Here is a 27096-nt window from a genome sequence, read left to right on the forward strand (position 1 = left end):
ATATAGTACGGAAGAATGCAAGGATCCATCCACACCTGGCTGCAACAGCAAACAGAAATGTAGGAACGTTTAGTGAACAGATTCAACTGAGTCGATTCACTGAGATGAATCAAAATCCCCACCACTGCTGCTTTTGTCAGAGAGGAGGCGGGTAAATCCAGCAGAAATCTGATATATTCGAATTTCACCAACGCCCCACCAATCGTTATTCTCGGTTGGAGTTCGTTGACTCCGCCTCCTTCGAGACCACGCCCCCATCAGAGGATCCTCCTGCTGAGGTTGTTTTCCTATGTTAGCCAATTAGCCACCTAGCATGCAATTTGAGGTCTGGCGCCTTGACTGAATGGTGCTTACGTGTATTTTAATTTACCTTTCAAATCCGAACCTTACACGAATCAACGGTTGAGAGCGCTGTTACTGAGCTTTATAGGTTTTGATTTCACGGCGGAGCAGAAAGAAGTCATCCGGAGCGTCTGTTGCGGGGTGAGTTGGCTCTTGCGTGCTAGCGGACGCTCGCTAGCTGTCGTCGTCGCAGTGCTTCATTCAGGCTAAAAGTAGCCAACTCTAGTTAATTACGCTCAAACCGCTTTCCTCGCCAAATGGCCACTGGATCACCCGGGTGATGCGAAATTCAAAGTTAGCGACATGTTCTTTTGAAGTGAAGCATGTCACAGCAGTGATTATATAAGAGTATTTGTCGAGGCGCTAGCTAGCCGCACTTAGCTTGAATGGCTACATAAGGTTTTAAGCTCTGCTTGGTTGATCAGTTGCTCATCATGAGGGTCTAGCTATCATTCCCTGCCTTTGACCTGTTAGCGATCAGTACGTTACTGGCTTATTGACGTCTTCTGGATTGACGTTACCGGATAACGGCGCTGCATTGATCATTGAACAGTTGTGTGTTTACCGGTAGAAATCGTTCAGTTATGACTTCCTGATTTGTTGCTAGAAACAGCTCATAACATGGAGTGCTAACCAGGCTGCCTTACCACGTTTTCTCGGTGTTTGATGATTTATTAGATGTTTTTTGCTGGCTTCGGTCGACGCGGTAGTCATCGGATCGTGTTTTTATTTTGGTGTGATCAGTTTGTGTTGGACTGAACTCTGCATCGGACAGAGGCGGTTACCGCTCAACGCCTCATAGAGGTTCACGAAGCTTTATCGGCTTGGTACAACGCGTCTTAATAGCCAGAACTTTAGTAAACATGCACATGCATTAATTTAAATATACAATACGTGTGTCCGATCAAGTTGTACTGTGTATTTCAGTGTGTTGTAGAGTGTGTGGGTCATATAGTCAGGCCTGACACACTCGGACGACAACCGGACGACAAGAAACTGTACGGCTGGATGAAACGTTGGAGAGTTTAGCCATTCAAATAGAAGTGAGACAACACACGTGCCCCAGCATGTTTGCCTCACAAGTGCAACTGTTTACACACCACTATCCGCCTACACAGGTTTATAGAAAACTGTAACATTGTTTGAAGTCTCATGTGGTAATGGCGAAACGAAAGGTCAGACCCATAATGCCGTGCTATCTGTTAGCCGATCTGCGCTAAGCAACGACAAATGATGGACAGTTTATAACTAAGTCGATCAAACATCTAGGGTCATTATTTGGCAGTGGAGTGCATTTGACAGGTGTCATAAAGAAGGCTGCTGACACGTTGTGTTTTTCAAGACAATGTGGGATTTAAACACTTTCGGGTTATTATGCATAATACAATAATTCAGCCAAACCTGTCATAAACTAATCTGTAGACCAGAAATTAAAAAAAATGTTTTGACACGCCTTTAGTAATGAGGCATGAATAAGCCGATCTTGTGACTTGTTCATCTAAAATAATGTGTAGGCTATAGCCATTATTTTTGTACTCATGTTGTCACATTTTAGAATATTAGTAAAGTTATCGAAGCTGAAATGGCACACATGGAAGTCTGGAAATTATGTAGTGGCCAAAAATATTGAACAAATTAAAACTACGCTATAGTCTTCATGGTGACACTTTGGGCTTTTCTCAACCAACTTCATAATGTGTCACCTGGGATGTTTGGGCTCATTTACCTGCACTATCCAGTCCAACTTATCTATTAAAATAATGCATTTTAGTTTTGTAATGCTACATGTATTTGTCTAGAAAACTGATTTCTGTGGCCTGTTGCATGAAGCTAGCTGAACATACTCTGAGTTTCAGAGTAGGTTTTAGAGTTGACAAAACTATACAAATCCATGTATAGCTGTTTAGATCCAGTTCACCGGGTTCACAACACTCGATGTAAACTTTGTCAACTTTGAGTTTGTGATTCACTCACTTTGATTCACTTCGAGAGAGAGCCGGCACAATTCACTTCTCTCCTGAAAATTAAGAGATTATGAAAGATATCATGAATATAAATGCACTTTTTATAGGCAGGAATAAACGCTGCTGCTCCAGTGAAAGTTTGAAAAGGCAGTTAAAAGAAAATGTCTATATCAATGCAAGTGAATCAACTGAATTTAAATAATTATTTATATTGGTTCACAAAGAGCTTAAAGGAAAATACGTAAGCTTAGTCATTTTAAAAGCTTTATATATTTAAGCTTGTATGAATATATTTTTATTAATTTAAATGGAAAGTTTAATATTAATTTATTCATATGATAATTATATGAATACATTATATTCATTAATAATAATTATAATTCATATAATTTAAATATATGAAATAATTAGCAGCAAAAGACTGGCAATTTTGTCTCTAAAATTCTTTTGCTATTATCTGCTTTAATTTGGGGGTTCAGGGGGAGTGGCTTTATTGCATCACACACATATATATATATATATATATATGTATGTATGTATGTGTCACTTTGCTCACAGCTGATTGGTTCAGTGTTGGTTTGGGATCTCTAATCCACACTAAAACCTGCTTTGGAGTATGTTAGGCGTGAAGTGTAAATTAATATGGTGATGAACACTGCTAAAAACAAATCCACCTTCTTGAGCCCAAAACTACAAGAGTTTGCTCAAACTAATCTCAAACTTTCTTGGCTAGCAACTGAAACCGGCTTTGTGCAACAGGCCTCTGGTTTCTTTAGATCATGTGTTTTTTAAAGGAATAGTTTAAACAAACATTGTTCCAAACTAGTTCACTTTTGGGTGAACTATCAAGTTAAGATCAAAATATACATGAGTTGTGCCAAATGTTTGACTAGTGTATGTACAACTTTCTTAATATTTGCTGTTTTGTTGTTCTAGATTCCACCGCAGTGAGGAGCATGAGTACATAATGAAGCGGCGCTTGGAGGATCAGGACACAGTGATCGGCTCTCAGCGGCGGCTCCCCGGGGGTGTGGACAGCTTTCAGCACCGCGTCCTCAACTCTGCCTCCCAGTCCTCCCTCTACGAGACTGCACCGGATAACATGCAGCCGTCGTCCAGCATGCAGTACTCTGTCTCACAGACCTATCAGGTACTAAAAATGAACAACACACTTACATCATTTTGGTGCGGATGTCTATATATATATATACACACACACACACACACACACACACACACACACACACACACACACACACACACACACACACACACACATATATATATATATATATATATATATATATATATATATATATATATATATATATACATACATACATACATACATACATACATACATACTTTGTATATAGTACCAGTCTTAAGCTCATCAAACCTGCATTTATTTGATAAAAAAAATACAGAAAAAACAATAATGTTGTGAAATATTTTCTATTTGAATATACTTTAAAGTAGAATTTATTTATGTGATCAAAGCTGAATTTTCAGCATCATTACTCCAGTCTTCAGTGTCACATGATCATTCAGAAATCATTCTAATATGCTGATTTGATACTCAGTTATTATCAATATTGGAAACAGTTGTGCTGCTCAATACTATTTTGGAGACTGATACATTTTTCAGGATTCTTTGATGAATAAAAAGTTAAAAAGAACTGCATTTATTCCAAATAGAAATATTTTCTAACAATATAAATCTTTACTATCACTTATCAATTCAACACATCCTTGCTGAATAAAAGTATTAATTTCTTTTAAAAAAAATACTGACTTTTTTGAACGGTAGTGTATATTGTTACAAAAGATTTCTATTTTAAATAAATGCTGTTCTTTTTTTAACTTTTTATTCATCAAAAAGTTCAGAAAAATGTTTCACAGGTTATAAAAAAAATATTAAGCAGAACAGTTGTTTCCAACATTGATAATAAATCAGCATATTTCTGAAGGACCATGTGACACTGAAGACTGGAGTAATGGCTGACAAAAATTCAGCTTTGCATCACAGAAATCAATTATATTTGAAAGTATATTCAAATAGAAAACCATTATTTTTAAATTGTAATACTATTTCTCAATATTTCTGTATTTTCGATCAATAATTGCAGGTTTGATGAGCATAAGAGACTTCTTTCAAATAGTAATATTTCCAAACTTGTTACTGGTACTGTATATGTATATGTATATGTATGAGAGAGAGAGAGAGAGAGAGAGAGAGAGAGAGAGAGAGAGAGAGAAAACTTGCTGTTTGTGAGTGCAACTTCTATAAATTAAATAAAAATAATGAATCCATTCATTGTGATTGACTGGAAAATCCATGGAAATTCATTTAGTTTATTTAAAGCCCTTTCTGGGCTATATAAAAATATACAAATGAGAATTCATTGCATAGTTTCAAAAGGAAATTACGTTTTACTTCACTTAAACAGCCATGATAATTAACCATTTCTCCTTCTGCTCTAACAGTTGTCAATGGCCCAGAGTTCTGGGGGACATGGTCACACCAGCAGTTCAGCTGTGCACAGTGGGCCTCACCACCATGGGCCAGCTGTCCAGCCTGTGGGCCAGGGGCACTCTCATGCTACCCCAGCCCCTGCCCCAACGCTGGGCCAACAGCAGTTTCAAAGGCTTAAGGTAAGAGATCTGTCTAGGAGAGTGTGGAAATTATCTGCATTAGTTTAGATGGAAAGTTAAGATTTATGTGATTTCAGGTTGAAGATGCTCTTTCCTATCTCGATCAAGTTAAACTTCAGTTTGGCAATCAGCCGCAGGTCTACAATGACTTCCTGGATATCATGAAGGAGTTCAAGTCTCAAAGGTCAGCGTGAGTTTTGTTTTTGCTTAATTTTTTTCTCTTCTCTGGGCTTGTGTATCTGTCCCTTCTAGTTCAGGCTAGCTTCACACTGCGAATGGGTTGATCTAGTTGTGCGGAGTGCTCTGGGGACTTTATCTTTGGTCTCGGTTGCTGAGAGAAGCCCTTAACCTGTCTTTGTACTTCCTTGTTGCTTGTGCTCTGACCCCTCTTTCTTTGTCAGTGACAGAGGAATTGTTTGCACCAGTAAGCCAAGCATTGAAGAGTTTTTTTATTAGTTTGTATGGTATTGTATTGTATGTTATTTTCTGTATTATGTTATTTTCTTCTGAAGTTTGCACATTTTCCTCTAAAATTCACATTTGAATTACTGATTAATTATTTTCATGTTTCCGTTCTGTTCATAGATTTTAGGGGTGTAACAGATCGTAGTTGATCCACGATCCATACGGACCCACTGTTCAGAGTGCATGTGGCCCGCGGATTAACTTTAACCATCATACAGTGAAAGTTTATTATTTGCATGTGTTTCTAAGTCTTGTTGCGCTTGAATGGTTTAAAATCACATGACACGGTTTCTGTGCACGAACACTCAAAAGCGCGCACACAGAGAGCCACATTTCATATAGTCAGTTATGTATTAAGTTAACGTAAACTGAAAGAAATTGGATGTGTTATTATTTTAGATCTGTGCATCAGGTCTTAAAGTGACAGCAGCCTAATAATCCTCATGCTGTCTGTGTCATTAATGTTAATAAAAAAAAGACAGCTTTAACAAGGATGAAATTTACCGGTAGGCCTAATTGTTCTTATTTTATTACTGATTGTCCACTTTTCTTTAATGTTTGAAATGTATTCATTTGGCTAGTAGTTTTTGCTGTGGTATTGAAGTACTTGAAGTGTTAATGGAAAGCAAAGTTATATTTAGTCCCCTCTTTTTTTTTTTTTTTTTTTTTTGATCTGCAGAATGATCTGGTCCAAAATTGAAATATGATTCAAACCGTGAGTTTTGTGATCTGTTGCACCCCTAATAGATTTGCATTTCCAAATAGGAAATACTAGTGCTTTGCAAGGCAGCAGAAGTGTAATATTTTAAGCTAATAGGTGTCAGGCTTTCGATCTGAGTGTATGAATGCTGAGTTAGAGCTGCTCTTCACACTCATTAGTGTACGAGAACCAATTCTATTAAAAAGTACAGTTCAATTAAAATTACAGTAAATGTGAACCACACCTTTAAGATAGCTATAGATGGTTATATCACAATGAATCAGGGACTTTATGCGTTTTTATTCATTTTATGGGGCTTGTTCACTCTACATATGTAATTGTTGCTCTCAGTTAGATTTTGAATGGCCAGCATTCATTGAATGTAGCTAAACAGGAGATTTTAACATTTTAATTCTTATATAATACATGCATAATACATTATTATCAATTAATTTAATGATTTTATTATTAAATAACATGACTACAAATTATTTAATGTATTGTTTTTAAAGTTTAGAGCTTGGTGTTACAAATTTAGAACAAAGTAATATCCTTAACACTGTTATGCACTGTTATAATCATGCGTTTTTGGACACTTGGATTGATTCTTGGGACACTGCAAATCAAATACCATAAATCTACTGTCCTTGTGTTGTCAGCATTGATACACCAGGTGTGATCAGCAGAGTTTCCCAGCTCTTCAAAGGTCATCCAGACTTAATCATGGGCTTCAACACCTTCCTGCCTCCTGGCTACAAGATTGAGGTTCAGACCAATGATCTGGTTAATGTGACCACTCCTGGCCAAATCCACCACATCACCCCGCATGGTATCTCAGTCCAGAACCTCCCCATAACACAGCCAGCACAGCACCAGACCCAGCCAGCAGCTCCCACCAGCACTGCTGCCGTGGTCATCCCTAGCCAGCCAACCCCTGCCAAGATCAGCAAGGTAAAACTGAATTATTTTACCTTCTGTACACATTTGGGTTATATATTTGCAAAGTTGTCTAATTTAGTTTTATGTTCCGCAGCCAATGCAGTCTCCTGCACTTACCCCAACGAGCCAGCCTAATCCGTCCATTCCCTCGTACGCCTCCCCGCGCTCGCCCTCGGCCCAGTCCCACACTCCCATCAGTAGCAGCACTGCCGGTTCAATCCCTCTACAGAATAACCAGCCTGTAGAGTTCAACCATGCTATCAGCTACGTGAACAAAATCAAGAACCGATTTCAGGGCCAGCCAGAGGTCTACAAATCCTTCTTGGAAATTTTGCACACATACCAGGTGAGAGCTGAGGCACTGAGGGCAATATCCAATCCTGTACAGCAGCTGTTCAAAATGTAGTACAAGCAACCAAGTACACTACTGTTCAAAAGTTTGCGCTCAGTAAGCTTTTTTTTGTGAAAGAAATTAATATTTCAGGTTAGCAAGGATGTATTAAATTGATCAAAAATGACAGTAAAGACATTTATAAATATATCAAATATATGCTGTTCTCTTTTCTATTCATCAAAGAACCCTGAAAAAACTGTAGCTCAGTTTCTATACAAATATTAAGCATCACGACTAACCCTAACATTGGTAATAATAAGACTTTTTTTTTTTTTTAGCAGCAAATCAACATATTAGAATGATTTCTGAAGGAACGTGACACTAGCTATTTTTCCATCCAAAGTTGCGAATTTAACTTGTGCGCAAAATTGGAATTTTGTAAAAAAAATATTTGCGAACAAAGCAGCGTTCCCATCCTGTGAGTCAAATATGAAAGAAAACAAAATCGTCACTTCCTGATAAACTGCCGCTAAATATCACTAAGAAAAATGGATGTTGCTGCAATAGAAGAAGCCACTTTTTATAATAATGTTCGTATAGCCTATAAAAAATTGCGCCTCAGAGCAAGAAACGAGGTCATGTTATCTTAGTTTCGGAGGCGGATGCCTGCTGTTTTGGAACGCAGTCGTGTATAACAGCTCTGGGAGGTAATTGTACCAAACCACTTTGACGGCAGACTTTGCTCAAGCATTTCAAAATGACCAAAACAGCATTTCAAATTCTGTGCAGCGAGATCGGTCTACTGGTTGGTCCAGTTATGCCATCCCATCGCAGTCACGTGACTCTTTTTTTTTTTATGCACATCGAGGAAATTATTAGTTAAATGTGTTTCCGTTGTAGTTTTTCTTATCGTATAAAAATCTGTTTTTTTTTTTTATGCACATTTTTTTTCGTTTATGTGCATCTGGGCATTTCCATCCAGCCTTTTTTTTTTTTTTTTTTTTTGTGTGATCACAAAATGCATATAAAATAGGTGGATGGAACTTGAGTAATGGCTGCTGAAAGTTCATCATCTAAAAGTTGCGATCGCAGGAATTAATTGCATTTTAAAATGTATTAAAATAGAACATTTATTTTTAGTTGTAGTAATATTTTACAATATAACTGTTTTTACTGTATTTTTGAGCAAATAAATTATCAAAAAGACAGCATAAAAGACATAATATACAAAAATGAGCCTAAGAGACTTCTTATAAAAACAGTCTTACCAACCCCAAACTTTTTAACAGTAATGTATATTTACAGCCCTTCATGCTGCATGCTTACTGTAAACTTCCTGTTCTGCGTGTTGTTTAGAAGGAGCAGCGTAATGCTAAGGAGGCAGGGGGAAACTACACACCCACTCTCACGGAGCAGCAGGTGTATGCTCAGGTGGCCCAGCTCTTCAAGAACCAGGAGGACCTCCTTTCAGAATTCGGCCAGTTCCTGCCAGATGCAAACAGTTCAGCGGTAGGTATTATGAAAACTAAAAATCATGGAGCACATTTTTAGCTTATTATTCATAAGCCTTTTTTTCCTCTTCTCCTCAGTTATTGAGTAAGACTACAGCCGAGAAGGCTGAATCTGTGCGTATTGATCGTGGCGGGACGGTAAAGAGACCCCAGCCTAACCATAAGCAGAGTTTTAATCAGAATGGCTGTCAGATCCGCAGACACGCGGGGCCGCCCACTACACCCCCTGTTAAGGTGACTTTGAGTAAAACTTTACATTACTGTACTTTATGGCTGTTCTTTTATACATATTATCAACCAATATTCATGTTCTTTTTTTAACTATTAAACAGAAAAAGCAAAAGTTTATGGCAAAAGAATCGATGGCTGAAGCCAGCAAACTTGGAATTGGTGCTGAATCTCTCTTTTTTGAAAAGGTGATTACTTTTAATATAGTCTTGCACTGATTACAATGGAATACAAAAATAACGGCATTATGTTGGTACAGTAAATATTACAAGGATCATAGTGAGTTATGTGGCTTAAATGCTCCGTTCTCTTTTTAGGTGCGGAAAGCACTGCGGAGTTCAGAGGCTTATGACAATTTCTTACGCTGTTTGGTCATCTTCAATCAAGAAGTGATCTCACGGGCTGAACTTGTGCAGTTGGTCTTACCATTTTTGGGGTGAGTGGAAATCATATTAATTTCATCTGTGAGACACTTGCTGACTGATTTTATGTAGCCATTGTTTAATTTGATGATATAATTATAACTTAAAAACCAATAAGAGTATTCTTTACACATTGACATGTTAAAATTGTAATCAATATTATGAAATTTTTGCTTTTTTTGGTTATCAGGAAATTCCCAGAGCTTTTTACATGGTTCAAGAACTTCCTCGGCTACAGAGAGTGTGCCCATATTGAGAGCTTTCCCAAAGAGCGAGCCACTGAAGGCATTGCAATGGAAATTGATTATGCGTCCTGCAAGAGATTGGGCTCCAGTTATAGAGCCCTTCCCAAGAGCTTCCAGCAGCCTAGATGTACAGGCAGGACTCCACTGTGCAAAGAGGTGAGTACACCATTCAATTGTGGTGTGTTTGTAAATACATGTTTGCAAATACAATTTCAACTTGTATCTACAAACATCACACCACAAAAGGGTTTTGTTTCTGAATTCAAGGCTTACTTTGCACTTATAAATCTATTTGGAGGAAAATAGCAGGTAGTTATGTAGGGGTGTGTCAGTATACCAGTATTGATGATAATCTTGATATTTAAATAATAAATAAGTTAGCTTGCCATTGTGGGTGTTTTATTTTTTTTTTGTAGTCTGCAGGAAGTGCTGATTAACAGTTAGTTCTTTTTGTATGATTTTGTACAGTTGTGATTCATTGGCCAAATTCATAGATATAACAATATTATCACAAATTATTTGGAACACGATAATTGTGTATTAAAAGTGTGATATTGTGAAAGCGCTATGCTAATGTTGAATACTTCTCAGGTGTTGAATGATACGTGGGTGTCATTTCCATCCTGGTCTGAGGACTCAACCTTTGTCAGCTCGAAAAAGACCCAGTATGAAGAGCATATATATAGATGTGAAGATGAGCGCTTTGAGGTAAGCAATAAAACGAAGCTATACTGTCATAGAATCAGTGTAATTGGATATTCAGTTAGGTGTTTAATCAAACCTGTCATGTGTCATGCAGCTTGATGTGGTTCTGGAGACAAACCTCGCCACTATCCGTGTTCTGGAGTCTGTTCAAAAGAGGCTCTCGCGCATGTCTGCTGAGGAACAAGCCAAGTTCCGACTGGACAACACCATTGGAGGCTCCTCTGAGGTCATCCACCGTAAAGCTATTCAGAGGATATATGGTGACAAAGCTCCAGACATCATAGATGGGCTCAAGACCAACCCTGCTGTCTCTGTACCTATTGTACTCAAAAGGTCAGCATAAATGTTATTGACTGACTCCTTCCCAGCAAATTCATGAAAACGATAAAAATGCCATACATTGTTGCATGAAAAAGGAAAGATATGTTTTTTAAAACATTTTATTTGAACATTTACCTTGGTAGTACCATAGTTTTCTTTGAAGTATAATGTTTACAGCATATTACATGATTGTAGTAATTATTCAATACCATATAGGGCTCCACAGTTTTTCAAATTAAGATCAAAATTATTAATTATTAAACCTCAGAGTGCTCCATGTTGACTTTATTTAAAACATTTCTTGGCTACCAGTTCTTCCTTCTGTTTCAAACCAAACTAAATACTAGAGTCTGCCTAGTTTTGCTTTGTGAAAGTGAAGAATTCATGACCTAAATGTATTGCTAATGTACAATAAAAGTACTGTGATAATATTAATAATAAATTATTTATATTACAGTAATGTAATAAATATAAAGTTAGCTTTCTTTGCTACAAAAATAACAGTGTGAGTACAAAGTAGACTGATCCAGACCCATCAAATGGATTTCATGATTGATTGATTTCAAATTCAGGTAGGATGTGAATGGACAGAACCATGTTTTTTCCACATTTTGATCAACTAAATTTCTTAATTTTTCTAAAAAATAAATACCCTTAAAGAGTAACTTTTATTTTTCCTGTTATTGGCAGCAAAACTTGTTTAACACACTATTGAAAATGAGATCTGTTATTTCACTGTGATTATTACGGATTTTGTTCTTTTCTTTCTTTTTCTTTTTTTTGATATCCAAGCAGCAGAAATATGAGATGGTAAACGTTTATGTATCGCAATTGGAATTTTTGTCAAATTGCACACAAAAAAACTTTAGCCATTAATAGTACCTTAGTAATTTACCAAGTTATTACTATCCTATAGCATCATTATGCACTTTTTTTTCAGACAGGGAGAGCTGTCTTATTCAGTTCTTTATATTTCAGGTTTTCCTCAAAGAATTCGTTGTGTTTGTCTTCTCAGGCTGAAAATTAAAGAAGAGGAGTGGCGAGAGGCTCAGCGTGGCTTCAATAAGATCTGGAGAGAACAGAATGAGAAGTATTACCTGAAGTCTTTAGATCACCAAGGTATTAACTTCAAACAGAATGACACAAAGGTGTTTCGCTCCAAGACGCTGCTCAATGAAATCGAGTCTCTTTATGATGAGGTAAGAAACATTCTAAATGTACATATGCAAAAATGAAAGGCATCTCAAGTGTTGTCAGGTTGCTTAAAAATGGCCTTTTCATCCACTTAGCGACAGGAGCAGGCTTCTGAAGACAATGCTGCCCCTCCCTCAGGCCCTCACATGAACCTCATGTACGAGGACAGCCAGATCCTGGAAGACGCAGCTGCTCTCATCATCCACCATGTCAAGAGGCAGTCCGGCATCCACAAAGACGACAAGTATAAAATCAAACAGATCATCTACCATTTCATCCCCGACATGCTGTTCACCCGACGTGGTGAGCTTTCTGATGTGGAGGAGGAGGAAGAAGAGGAGACCGCACCAGATGAAGACGGGACTAAAAAGCACAATGGGACGACGTCAGCAAAGTCTAAGCTCCTCTTCAGCCATACAGCAGCTACCCAGCAGAAACTGAGTAACTGTGACGATGCCTACAACCTCTTCTATGTCAACAATAACTGGTACATCTTCCTCCGGCTGCACCAGATCCTGTGCTCCCGACTGCTACGGATCTATGGGCAGGCGGAAAAACAGATCGAGGAAGACTCCAGAGAGAGGGAGTGGGAAAGGAACGTACTGGGATTGAAAAGAGAGAAGAACGACAGCCCGGCCATCCAGCTGCGTTTGAAAGAACCCAGTAAGTTTCAGATTACAGAGCAGAACACAACTGTTCGTTTTGCGCATTAATTTATTCCCCTTTTCACTCAGTTTTCACACGGGTTGTCATGTTTCGTGCAAGGTTGAGAACTCGAGTGCGAGACCTCCTAAATTTGTTAAGACAGGAGAATGTTTTATCACCAGTTGCTCTCGAGGGTCTTAACACATGTTGGAGCTAATGATATTTCTCTCAGATTTGCCTGCAACCCTCAGGGCCCTATCACCATGGAAACTACTTGAGCGACTCACAGATTGGCTGTAATTTGTTTGTTGGTAATGCAGTTGCTTGACTTTGATCAAATAAAATTGTCTCGTTTGCAGTGGACATCGATGTTGAAGACTACTACTCTGCCTTCTTAGAGATGGTGCGAAACCTTCTGGATGGCAACATGGAGACATCTCAATACGAGGACCAGCTGAGGGAAATGTTTACCATCCATGCCTACATTGCCTTCACCATGGACAAACTCGTCCAGAGTATAGTGAGACAGGTAGGGTTTTTTATTGTATTATCATTGTTATTTTGGCTTTAGCTTTATAAGTGCTTCTTTTTAGGCCCCATTATACTCACAGCATACTCATATTTTCATCGCTGAGGGGTAAAAAGAAGTAACCTTTGCAGCGATATACTGTTAGTGATCATCCTGACGCCACCCACACAACTGGGAGCGGCGTTTAGATTCATATGAAAATATGTGCTTTCCTCTCAATAACAAAATAAACCCACCACAAAAATGACAGCAGTGTTAAAACAGCAGTTAAGAAATCTGATCATAGCGATGTGGGTGTTTGCACAAGCTTTGCAATGACCTCGGCGGGCTGAACAGAAGAAATGAACCAGAGGAGATGTCCACGTCAAAGAAAGCAGAGCCTCAGAGCAGTGGTGGTTCGCGGGTGTTTACCGGTCAGAGCAAACTTTTCCGGAAAGGTTGCTTTGGCAGGCTGAACTCTAGAAACACACTCCAATAGGAACTTGGTTTCACACCAGTTCGTTCTTCAATTTCACTTGAAGTGTATCAGTGAGTATTTTCATCTCAACTTACTATTTTCTCTTTCTTTTTCACTTTCCCACAGCTGCAGCATATAGTAAGCGATGAGATCTGTGTACAGGTGACTGATCTTTACCTTAGCGAGTGTGCCAATAAAGCCACTGGTGGGTCCCTGTCCACCCAAACATCCAGAGGCAGTGCTGAGACATCCTATCAGCGCAAAGCCGAGCAGCTGATGTCTGACGAGAACTGTTTTAAGGTTTGACTATCTGTCTACTTTACCAAGACACACTGTGTACTTCTTTACTGCTAATGGAATTGGAGTGGTATGGATAAAACTACCACAGAAGATTATCATTAAAGCCCAAAGTATACTCTGTTTTTTACACATACACTTGGGGTGTAACGCAAATATGGTTATCAACATTTCAACATCAGCATTTTTTTCCTTACTACGCATACTCTATATGTGAACCAGCTTGCATACTGTACAACACTGGCTCAGACAGCTGTTTCACAGTCAAAAAAGAAATGGAGGAGATCGAAAAGCAACAATAAACTACTAGCGATGACAACAACAATACATATGGATACATATGCGTTGACATGTTTATTACTCATAACTTCTGGAGAGAAATGGTGTATACACTGGACAATGATGATGCTTTCCAGTGTGAATCTGTCGTGTGCCTGTGGTTGTGCATAAATGGGATATACTTTGAAAGGCTACACATTGGGTTTTACGGAAACACTAAATGTTCCAATTCAAAATTAAAGTGTACTTTGGGCTTTTTGTAGTTTTATGCAGTCACATTTAAGAAAAGCAATTTACAAGGGTGGAAGTGGTATCAGTAGTATAGGGAAGATATGTTTGTTTTTTAGCAGAATTGTATTGACACTGACAAAGTTGAAGTCTCCGTAAAGGATGGTTGTATATGAAATGCTGATAAGACCTTTCTGTTGGTTTTTCAAGCAAACCAATTGACCATCCATCAAGCTATCGGTCAAAGACGCTTAATCAGCAAAAATCACTGCTTTTTGTTTTAATGACCACATCTCTCAAAGTCACTGATATCTGCTGCCTCTTTTCACCTCCTCTGCTTTAATTTAACCACACCTTCGTTTGTGTATCAGGGCTCCAGACTGTGACCAAATGGTCACCTTTTTTCCTGCCGGTGTAACAGTTTTGTTAGAGCTCGCACTGGTTCCACCACCACGTTGCCCAACTGATAAGAGCACCCATTTCTGTTGCATAGAATGTGGAACTAAACTGCGCCACTCGTTTGAGCGCAAGCTCAGAACAGGTACTTGCGGGCTGATCTTTGACAGGGTTCGTACAAGGTGCTTAAAGTGCTTGAAGTACTTGAATTTGACTTTTTGAAATTTAAGTCCTGGAAAATCCTTGAAAACAGCCATATTTTTGAAGAGGTGTAATTCAAGAGAACTCATGCGCAGTGGGTTGAGCGCGCAGTGGCACAGACGCGCGAGCTGGTCGAGCACATCCCTTTAAACAGACATCATTGGAAAGTTTGTTGTTCAGTCGGATGTCAATGGCAAAGAAAATAAAAAGAGGCATGTAGCTTATTATTCTCGTTAACTGACGAGAGAGAGAGAGAGAAAGAGAGCACTTCTGTTGAATGCTCTTGATAACTGATCGTTCACTCAGCACGTGTCATTTGGATTAAAACTAAATCGTAGCCTATATGTAAGTAAAGTAAAACATGAACTGTTATCTGATTTATGTATAACGAGTGGTTCCCTACATTATTACAGGACGTTTGCCGGTCAAGAAGTTCAATGAACGCAAACATCCGAAGCGCACGCCCTGCAAACCAACGTCTTGATAGACTGCGCGCAAATACTGAATACTGATACCGTCTTTCACGTCTTGCGCTTGAATGGACGAATTCACACAAGTTTATGTAAAAACGCCCGTCTTGGTGAGTATCCCAGAAAACAAAGTCAGTTATATCAGAGCCCGTCTACGGAGAGCCTTGGCACTTCCTATTAAGTCCTATTGTACCGAATTGTGGTTGTAGTTCCACCAGAGTTCCACTGGAGGTGATCGCCCATGAGTGCAAATCTCAGATTTGATTGTAGGTTTTGCCAGTTCAACATGGGTTATAGGTCGAAAGTTGAATGAATGAGTACCTATGTCCTTTCGATTTCTTACAGGTTGAGTTGTTGTTGCCCATAACACGCCAGCATTCTGCTAATGAACGCTGATTGGTCAGTGAAGGACTGATTACGACCAGAGATACCGCTTGATGGCATCGTGGCATCTGAAGCGGGACCAGAAACAAACAAAACCAAAACTCTTCTAGCACGCGTATTTACCAGTGTTGTCGATGCCTCGAGAGAAAAGAAAGTGCAGAGCGCGAAAGCACCAAAGCGACTGAAGGATTGCCGTAAAGCAGTATCTCTGGTCGTACGATGTGTTTGACGTCATTGACATTTTAAAAGACTTTTTAAAGCAAATAAGTGACTAAAAAATCTAACACCCAGCAATGTGTAATTTCTTTGCATCTCCTTTCGAATACAACATTCAAATTACTAGACAAAAAATTATATCCGGAGAAAAGTGGATTTTTGCTGAGTACAACGCCATAGACCTCCATTCATTCTGCACTCGCCTGCGAGCGCCCCCGCATGGACAGAGACATGTTACTGCAGCCAGTCCAGAAACCGGAAGTAACCAGAGAGTGCCAATTCTCTTCCTATTAGAGATTCTCTGGTTATATCTCAAGTGAACGTTGCCATGTTCAGTTGAGGTCCGTGCGTTCGGTCTTAAAGGGACAGCAGTTTAATAAACCTGCTGCTGTGTTTTAATGTTAATCAAACAAAGGACAAAGAATTTACTCACTGCTCTTGACTAAATAGGTCACAAAGTCCACGGTGTGGCTTTAAGTTGAAAAGGGTAGCCTCTTTTCAACTTAAAGCCACACCGTGGACTTTGTGACCTAAAGAGTTGACGCATACGAGTTATTTTAAATGATTCCTCAGGCCAATATACAGCGTTTGACACTATTAATGCTCCGAGCGGGGCTGCCCTCTTGAAATACCGCCTATGTAAGTTTGGAGGAGACGGACCGTCGTTAAACAGGTCATGTGACCTGGAGAACGTATCGCTTTACGGCCATCACGTGACCATAGGCTCTGATATACTGTCTTCTAGACTTTTTCGACAGTGCTGCGGCGCTTGTGGCCTCTAGAGGCGGGCGTACACGGTGCGAGTTCGGACCAGGATCGGACACTCGGGAGGTCGTGAGATATTGCACACGTTGCGAGTCAGTTTAACTGATAATCGCGTCAATGCAGCTGGTACACGGCACGACTGTCCTGCACGAATTTTATCCCGAGCCGGCAGCAATCACGTGAGCTTTCGCGCTAAACACCGAGACCGTCAATGTTGCATGGCAAAGCTTCAGATAGAAAAAATGACCGAAATGTGTGTGCAAATGATTTGTTGTAAAGCAGAGAACAGTAGCCATTCAACATAAAAACTAGAGAGAGAGAGAGAGAATTATTATTTGTATTTAATTATTTTTATTTAATATTATTATTATTATTATTATTTTAATTGAGAGAAGTGTGTGTGTGTGGGTGTGTGAGAGTGTGAGAGAGGGAGAGAGACAGTGTATGCGCACGCTGTATGGTTGCTGCCACTGAGGTATAGCCCCACGTGGTTGTGTATAATTTGGAAATAGGGGACAGCTGGTGAAAATCGGGCCGACTCCCCGAATTTTTTAAACATGTTTAAAGATGATCGGGAGGTCGGGGAGGTGCTCATAACGTGCTCGGCTCGGCTCGTAATTCCTCTCACACGCTGCGAGCCATGACCATGCGAGCATCACCGATTCCACTCGATTTCTCCCGGGTGAAAAAAATTATCTGCGAGCTCGTAAAAACAGCAAAAATCGCACCGTGTACGCCCGCCTTAGGGGCGCTAGACGTGAAAGTTCCAGGTCTAGTGCCCCTAGCGCCCGCAAAAGTTCCGCGGTGTGGCTTTAAAATAAAAATATAATTAAAAACAAAAATATCCATCTGTATTTATACAGTAATGAGTATGCATTTTTTTTTCACATTTGATGACATTATTCAAATTTCTGTACCTGTTAGATCTACCCGAAAAACTTAGCCTAAACTTAAGCCGAGAAGCATTTAAATTTGGCGCAGAATTCTGTTATAAATCATATCAGATCAAACAGCACTGACGTGGAAACCAGGGAGAAACATTGTTCCATGAACAAATGAGTTATAAAAGGCTATTTAATTCACAAATCACCAACATTCACCATAGATAAAAACAAAACAAAAAAACAAAAACTTTGTGGCAAACAAACACTTTTATATATATAAAAAAAAGACATGAAATTACCATTATAACCAGAATATGTCGGCAGAGGAGCACTTGTTGGCTTAATAAAAGACAAATCAATTATATCTGCATCTCAATTCAAGCTCAGTGCTTTACTCTCAAATTTCGATTAATAAAACATATACTATTATTAGTAACTGCACTTATTAATGCAAAACAATAGTAATTTTATTATTAAATTATAGAGATGCACCGATTACAATTTTTCTAGGCCGATTCCGATTTCCGATTTTTCATTGAGTTTGACCTGCCGATACCGATTAAATTTTTTTCTAACCACTTTACAGCACACACATATTTATTTTCGATCTTTTCTTTAACCCTTTCACGCGTAAGTTTAAAATATTCTGACACCCCCACCCCCAGAGTGAGTTTTTTCAAGCCGAACGTTCCCTTTAATGTCTTTTATTTCGCTTTTCCTTTATTCAAAATATTCACAAACTTGCTTACCATGTCATCAACTAGCCTATCTGATATTCTGATTCTCAAATATGTGTAAGTGAGTGTGTCTTGATCTATAACATGAGATGGGCGCCGCAATGTTGTCCTGCTGTCAGTCGGATTTACAGCACGTGAATTCATCAGTTTCTCCCGAAATAAATGCAAAAAAGTGGCCAGTGAACTGAGAAGAATAGAGTAAACTTTATAGTTACTTCCACTATGTTTGTCTGATATGAATAACACATGTAGGCAAATTATATTTAGAATAGATTGTTATTGCTGCTTCCACAGACATCAGTGTGTATTTTACAAACTAAATGTATTGTTTTACTCGTGCTTATGTGTATTTAAATATCTGAAACCTAAAATAAACATTATGAGGTTGAAAACACTGCTTAGTTGTGATATATGAATATGACAGTGCTGACCGCGTCCGACTCTGGCTCAGCGCCAGCCAACGCGCGAAAGCACAGTTTGAATCTGGCAGTTATGTGATGTCACTGAACATTCTAATGTGGCACCGTAAAGTTACTCTCAGGGGCACAGAAATAAAAATCCCACATATGAGAACGTACCGCTCAAAAGGTTAATCATGCGGCGCCCGAGTGCATTTGACCGGCATAAAATCGGCATATGTCAGACTGACCGGCCGGTCACCGGTCATGGCCGATCACGTGAAAATCGGCCAATTCCGGTCACCAGCCGATCAATCGGTGCATCTCTATTAAATTAACTTCTACCAAATCAGGTGCTGGCGCCACCATCTGTAGAACTTAGTGGCACCGGTGCTACTGCTCTCAAATGTTATTCTGGAGCCCTGTATATATAGATATGCATCTAAAGAGCTCATAACGTATTTCTTTCTCAACGTTTTAGGTTAAAACTTATGTGAATGTATAAGAAAATCTGCATCTTATAACTGGCTTTGACTCTTTCTATAGTTTGTACAAATGAGTTTGTAAAAGTGCAAAGAAATTCATATTGTCTCTCAATTTATGTGAGATCATATAGGCTGCATATATAATTATTATAGTCAGCTACACATGCTTAATATTTATATATATATATATGTGTGTGTATTACAGTTACTGTTCCAGAAGTCTAAGGGCACTGTGCAGCTGGCTGTGGAGCTGTTGGACACAGAGGAAGAGAACTCGGATGGACCTGTGGATACTGAGGTACATTTCTAAGACTTGGCTAACGCTCACAGCAGCGAAAAGTTGCTTCACAGCAAAAGTTCTCCCTGATGCATGTTTTTATAAACCAACAATTAAAGAATAATAAAAATAAATAAATAGCACAGCAAAATGCAAGAACACATCAAGTTCTGAAAGGTTCTTTAGGCTAAGACTTATTAGAGGTGTGACAGACCAGTCATGATAACTTGCTACCAATGTAGTTGTCAGTAAATTTGGTACTTGTGCTATTCCTTTACATTCTGTGCTGTGCAATAGGCCTTCAGATGACTCGTCTCCTGAAGGCTGAGATCCATCTTTCAGAGGAACAGATTTCGCCATTTCTGCTGCATCGCTGTTTCCAACAACATCTGGTACATCTGTGCTTTCTGCTGCTGCATGAGGTGTTGAGGGGAAGCAAGTAAAAAAAATGGTGCCATTTCCTTCTTGCTCTTTCCTGTTGCACCTCAGAAGAGAGGTGACAATGGATATGAACCAGATATTGGTTTCTGAACTGTACGAACAACTGGGGCAGAGTTTTCGGACACTGTCTAAATGGCTCTAATCCCGGAAAGAAAGGACATGCCATGGCAAGATTTTGCTGTTATTTAAATGAGCCAGTTCTGCTCATCACTAGTTCTGGCACAGATCATGGCCTACACAAAATTTCTGTCCGTCTTAAGTCTCCATATCATATGAAATTGGACACTGTGAGGAATGGACGGATCCCTGCAAGACCTCTTCATGCGTTACAGATTATTGCGGTTGATGAATGAATGTTCCAGAGCTGTACTTCATCCAGCATCTGAAAAAAAAAAACCCACAAAGGTGACTAAAAAAATGTGTCCTGGCAGATTCTTATTTGTGCTTGGGATTTGAGAGGAAACGTCTTTTTCAGCACAGACCATTTGAGTTATTACTTCGTTACAGCCCTTGTGGATGAAAAATTGTTGGTCACTGACTACAAGCTTTTTGTTGGCAACTCATACACCAGCCTCTCACTCTTCAGGGAGTTCCTTCATAAATTCATTCGGGCTTGTGGCAATGTTCGGGAGACAGGATAAGTTTGTCCCGAACAGCTGAACATGTTGCTAAGGAACACTCTCTGTGGCAGTATCCACTGGATCAGAAACAACAAGGTGCTGTTTGATGAATGGAGGGATATGTGGGAACTACTGATCCTTCCGTAGAGCCTACAGAGACGGTAGGGATGGTGACAGACAGTGGACCCTAATGAATTGGATGCTGTGAAGTTTTACATGAAAAAAGTCAGTGGTGTTGAACTGTTTTGGCCTTCAGCAGATTGCCAACATGAATGACCCACACAGTATTCTAGGGGACACTCATTGTGCCCTTGCAGAAATAGGTTGTCAAAGTACATCTGCTTCTGCATCAGGTCCCACAGTTCCTTCAGGACTTTTCTATATTCTGAAGCCCATCAGTCTGGAGGTGCAGGCTGAGCCACCGTGTGTGTGTGTGTGTGTGTGTGTGTGTGTGTGTGTGTGTGTGTGTGTGTGTGTGTGTGTGTGTGTGTGTGTGTGTGTGTGTGTGTGTGTGTGTGTGTGTGTGTGTGTGTGTGTGTGTGTGTGTGTGTGTGTGTGTGTGTGTGTGTGTGTGTGTGTGTGTGTGTGTGTGTGTGTGTGTGTGTGTGTGTGTGTGTGTGTGTGTGTGTGTGTGTGTGTGTGTGTGCCTACTTAACTATATTTTGGAGACACATTTGTACCCAGAAGTGACCAAAACTTTTTTTTTTATGTAAAAATGCAGAAAGTTTTCTGTGATGGGTAGGGTTAGTGTAAGGGGACTGTTTGTACAGTATAAAAACCATTACGTCTATGGAATGTCCCCATTTAGATAGCTAAGTAAACGTGTGTGTGTGTGTGTGTGTGTGTGAGAAAGAGACAAAGAGCACTGTATACGGTTTAATTCACTTGTACATAATGTTAAAAAAAGATTTATTGTAAAATTATATTGTAAAATAATTTAAATTGGTGGACTTTGTTAATAAAAAAAGTTTCTGTTATTTATATTGTAACCACTTATTCAAATGTTTAGTTATTAAAGTGTTATAAATATATATAATGTGTACTTATTTAATGTTTTGGTTACTCTATTTTAAAGTACTTGCACTTACAGTGTACTTACTTAAGATCGTGCTGGTAATATAAGGTAACTACATGGGTTAGGTTTTAGGGTTAGTACCTAGTTATTACCCAGTTATTGTAATAATTATAGTAAGTACATGGGGAACATGACTGTAAAATAAAGGTTTACCGATATTTTTATTTTATTTTACATAATGTCACTAGTACTTTGATTTGATTTTAATTCAGCTCTTTTTACATTGGATATGTCAGTTTTGGGTTTGTGCTCCAACAAAGAGAGAAAACATTCAGATGTGAAATACATGAAGTGTTTGCATAATACATGAGGTTCATTCGTAGAAATGAGTAATGAAAAACAACACACACTGAATTGTCACGCAGAGGGGATATCCTGCCGGTTATTTATGTATTCAGCTATTAACAGTGACTCTTTATCCTGTAAGAGTAACCTTGAATGTCTGTGTGTGTTTCAGCGCTGGCCCGACTACGTGGAGCGATATCTGAACACCAGCTCGGCCTCTCCAGAACTGCGAGAGCACCTGTCCCAGAAGCCTGTGTTTCTACCCAGGTGAGGCTCAGCCAAGTACACCCATCTTTAGAGCCATGAGTCCTTTACACTTGCCCCCTTCCCATCAAGCATCAACTCAAGACAGGAACATCCCAGGAATGCTTACGGTAGTCTTGGGAAAATGTCTGGGAGTTACACTGTACAAGTGCTGCCTGTTTGTAATCGCCTGGCATTTTTTTTTTTTTTCTACCCAAACACACATGAGCTCTCTGCCTGCTTGCATTCGCACTTTACTGAGAATTTATTTAATGAAAACTCATTGTTAGGTTGTTTATCTCTGCTCAGATGTGGCCACAATACAGTCATATTGGTTATTTTATGCTTATTTATGAATTGTAAGTATGGTGTGTTTGTGGGGAATGTGTGCAGAGGTGTCATCTAAAATTGTGTGCACCCTTTTTTATTTTAGGGCACAATAGCGGTTGAGCCTTTATAACACGTTTAATGAGGTGGAAAAATTCATTTTATTTTAATATGTTTTTCATCTGAGAAAATGGAAGATGTTTTTAAATGCCTGCTCTTAACAGGGTTCGGTTGAGTCATCATTTTCTTTGGGAGAGACTGAAGACTGTGCATTTAGATAAGATGAGCCTAAACGCTCTATTCTGATCTGTACTTTTTTCCTTTGAATAGATTTTCATAATCTTTTTAAAATAGCCCACTCTTGGGTTTCAGAAAACGTCTTTGCTTTCTCATATAAAGTGTGCTGTGGTCTGTTTGTGTAATTCTATTCACAGATATATTTCTGTATGTAACTTGATTTCATTCTTGTGTGTAAATGTTTTTATAGTCAAAGATTTGAGTGAGTAGACCTTGTATGCTGAGATCTCAGAGATGATTCTCCCTTGAGTTCGATTGGGGTTGTCAGTTTACAAAGTAGTGCTGTGACTCGAAATTAAACTCACCATGGTCTGACACAAACACGGCTGTATTTCAGAGAGGGGCTTGTCAATAAAAATCTGGTCTGGATTTTATCCTCAAATGTGCGTGTATTTCTTTCCAACAGACGTTTGAGCTCTAGCATGGGAAGGATGATTGATTTGCTTGTTTTTTTTTTTTTTTATATGCATGTTTAATGTGCAGTGCTGGAGAGATGCTCTTGATGTCTCCATCCAAAAACAATCAAATTATTATTATTATTTTGATTGATTTCTTTTCTGTTTATGTGCAGTGTGAGGTTGTGTAGCTTACATTGCACCACTGTTTTTGCTAAGAAAAGTAATGCAACAAACATTTCTAGTGCATGGTCATGCAATGCATAATGCACAATGTCAACCCATATCCTGGCTATTTAACCTAATTCCCTACCTGGTTTCTTTTTTTGTGACGATTGGCTAGTTTCTTTAAGTGAAGTCCTGAATTCAAAATAAGAGTCATGGTTTCTATGCCCATTCACATCTGTAACCTTTGGTAAGTACACTTCTAATTTTAGTCTTTAATTGAAGCAAGGAAATTAACTGTCCGTTTTTTTTTTTTTTTCTTTTTTTTGTATTTGATTTTTTTTTTTTTTTTTTTTTTTTTATCCACCCAAAACCTTGATTTGGCACTTGATCAATATGAATTTGCCATGGATATGAGTTTTCAATGGAAATAATCGTATCTGTTGATATTTTATCATATCTATTAAGACCAAGGTGCACTGTAGACAGTTGCATTGGTGCATAATTTCTCTTTTAGATTAGGATCTTCCTCTCCTTAAGCGGTCAGATACTGAGCTTTAACATGTTTGATAGGATTTGTACTAAAGAAAGTTTCTTGAAAATGAAACAATGTGCCCGTTTCTTTTTTTAAGGAATCTAAGGCGAATCCGGAAGTGCCAGAGAGGTCAAGAGGTGCAGATGAGAGAGGTCAAAGAAACGGCCAAGAAATCCTCAGAGGGTGGCGAGGACTCGAAGATGGAGTGCATGTTTAAGCTCAACTCCTACAAGATGGTGTACGTCTTCAAGTCGGAGGACTACATGTACCGACGCACTGCGCAGCTGAGAGCGCATCAGGTATATAGATGATAGAGCAGTGCTTCTCAAACTTTGACTTGAGGACCCCCCAATGACCCCCCCCCCCCCAATATTTGTATGAACAGAATCTGGGAGTGTTGATATTTTAAAGGATAGTCCACCCAAAAATGACAATTCTTTCATTATTTACTCCACCTCATGTCGTTCCAAACATAGACTGTAAAAAATATGGACAAAGCGTCTGTGACGTCACCCATAGACTTTCTGAAGAACGGTGTTGAGGCCGTTTATGGGTATGGGCGGCGCCATCTTTTACGATATTTCAATACAAATGTTCAGAAAGGATACAGAGGTGGTATGATGTGTTGTGTCAGATCATGGCCGAGACGTCAAATTTCAAGAATTCCACTCGGCCCAGCATATGCTCTTTATCAGCTGTCAATCAAAGTTAACCATGCCCTTATTTGTCATACATTTTATATCTAAATACGATCTAAACTAACGAGTTAGAAAAAAATTCACCCCCCTCACAGTTGTCAGGCACTCGGAACCTATCGAAAAATACAATAAAAGTCCATGGGACCAACCTGTAAAAACATGAATTTATGCTGTGAAAACGGACATTTTAACATGGGGGTCTATTGACATTTGCTCCCTTTTGGGACCTGCCCCTAGCGGATTTTCGATGTATTGCAGTTTTTCGCACTTCCGGGTAGGCTTCATTTTTCAGATTAGAATGTTGCCGCTTGGTTCCAAACCGGTATGGGAGCATAAAAGCAGATATTTTGAAGAATTATGGTAACCATACAGTTTTGGTTCCCATTGACTTGAATAACAATGAAAGTCAATGGGAACTGAAACTGTTTGGTTACCAACAGTCCTCAAAATATCTTTTCTAATCCACAGAAGAAGGTCTTACAAGTTTGGAACAACATGAGGGGGGGAGTAAATTGTGACACAATTATCATTTTTGGGTGGACCATCCCAATAAATTTTGTGGTTCCAGCATGTTAAGGATTCTAATTCTGTATGTTCTTATTGAGAGGAAAATATGATTTCAGTTCACATCTTGTTTTGTTTTTTTTCCTATTTATTAGAAATGTAATTACAATTAAGAATCAATGTGATAAAGGAATTTGTTTTGAGATGTTTCACAATGATTTGATTTCTGTTTATCTCAATGGTTTTCAGTCTCACCAGCGAGTAAGCACTCGTCTGCATCAGCGCTTTCAGGTGTGGCTGGACAGGTGGCGGAAAGATCACGTGACCAGCGACATGGCAGCCGCCACGCACAAGTGGCTGATGGGAGAGGGCCGGGAGGGGCTGCTGCCCTGCAGAACGGTCTGTGAACCCAAGATCGTCCACTTCCAGAACATCAACAAATATAAAGTCACCTATGGCACTACATTGTAAAGCTGAAGTTTTCAAGACGTGGGGGGGCTTTTACCTCCTTTTTATGTTGTTTTTATGATGACTGAAGTAGCACTGAAATTAAAATCGGACCGCCATTGAGTTCTTTGAAGATTGCTCACTTTCTGTTTTTATTTTTACCTTTTTAAATTTTTAGATTGGAGCCCCCCCCCCCACCTGGACTTTATACCCAGTTGGTTATTGTCCTTTAATCATGAGGGCAAGAAAACACTTCTTGCTAATGCTGCAGCTCTAGTCAGACATTCGATTCTCACGACAATAAGAGTCACTTTTGTCTTTTTGTGAGGCTTTTTTGTGAAAAGTATGGTTTACAAATACAGGTCAAATCCATGCCCATTTGTATATCGTTTTTTTTATTTTTCATCTCCTCAAGGTGAATAGTAGTTTATTAGCAATCTTTTGTCTTTTGTGGTTAACTTAAACCACATACATGTTCAAAAAATGAGAGAAAATGTCTGACAATGACATCAAATCTTGACTTTTTTTTTTTTTTTTTAAAGCCTCTGTGCTTGGGGCTACGCAGCTAAACCAGGAATGATGATGTGAATTTCCCTAGTCTATTGTTCGCAATATACATGAAATGTAATTAAGGTCTCTTTTCACTGGTTAATTACAGCACCATTAATGAAGGTATTACTGTTAATTAATAGACATCCAAGATACCAGCCACAACGTGTCAATCAGGAACACCAGAATAAGTACAGTCACAAAAGCTCTTGTAATGTAAATACAATGTGTATATATATATGCCTGACTGTTTATATTCAGACAACCTTCACTGTTACGTAGTTCAGCTTTTAGGCTTCCTTATCCGCGTAGTGGAGGAGGCTAATGCTGGGATGTTTAAGAAAACACTTTATGACTATTCTTACCAAAGGGAGTACTTGTTTAAAGTGTTTTGTCTGGTCACTCTGTCTCCTCTCTTTACGCAGTCATGGAAATGTTCGTTTCGACAGCTGTTGTCGCAGATGTTGCATAGGATCATTTTCCATGACGCTATATTTGGCCCTTATCTGAACTTGTATTCAAATTTGTGATATCACTGCCTGTGTTCTGAGTAGAACTTAGAAACGATCCTGTTTGGTCCCATTTTGCCCTCTTATAACGAGAAGTCTGGAAATGTAACTCGGGGCACATTTGTGTGTGCTTTGAGGCTTTGGTTTATGCTGACAAATATGTAAAACATATTTAAAGAAGGCAATGATGGCATGTTTCTATGTTCTCATGTACAGCCCTTTTATATTATTCATTATTGTTTTAAAGATTGAAATAAAACAGAATTGTAGTAGATTATCCTGCCGCGTGTCTTGCTGCCTGGAACCGCAACGATCAATAATGCATGCTTGTTT

The 27096-nt window shown here is 39.0% G+C and overlaps 2 protein-coding genes across 4 annotated transcripts in view; one reads left to right on the forward strand and one right to left on the reverse strand.

Annotated features, from left to right (window-relative positions):
• lingo1b (leucine rich repeat and Ig domain containing 1b) overlaps positions 1–1140 on the reverse strand; it is a 63067-nt gene extending 61927 nt beyond the window's left edge. The window contains exon 1 of one of the 3 annotated variants that reach the window (XR_014029660.1): positions 990–1108. The gene's annotated coding sequence lies outside the window, so the exon portion shown is untranslated. Of the gene's footprint in view, positions 1–989 lie in introns of all 3 variants that reach the window. The other 2 variants (XR_014029661.1, XM_081359084.1) reach the window with 2 other exon arrangements.
• On the forward strand, positions 251–27042 carry sin3ab (SIN3 transcription regulator family member Ab). Its single transcript, XM_081359068.1, has 21 exons — positions 251–483; positions 3243–3456; positions 4794–4961; positions 5039–5145; positions 6786–7077; positions 7160–7411; positions 8756–8908; positions 8989–9144; positions 9243–9326; positions 9456–9574; positions 9751–9961; positions 10397–10513; positions 10605–10843; positions 11847–12030; positions 12121–12688; positions 13030–13199; positions 13783–13956; positions 19602–19694; positions 22267–22361; positions 24154–24355; positions 25508–27042. The coding sequence occupies exons 2-21, from the start codon at positions 3274–3276 to the stop codon at positions 25727–25729; spliced, it is 3789 nt and encodes a 1262-aa protein (XP_081215194.1). The 5' UTR covers positions 251–483; positions 3243–3273; the 3' UTR covers positions 25730–27042.
• Positions 27043–27096: the final 54 nt, after the last annotated feature.

Source organism: Scardinius erythrophthalmus (assembly GCF_964197995.2).
Source record: "Scardinius erythrophthalmus genome assembly, chromosome: 2".
Taxonomy (NCBI): domain Eukaryota; kingdom Metazoa; phylum Chordata; class Actinopteri; order Cypriniformes; family Leuciscidae; genus Scardinius; species Scardinius erythrophthalmus.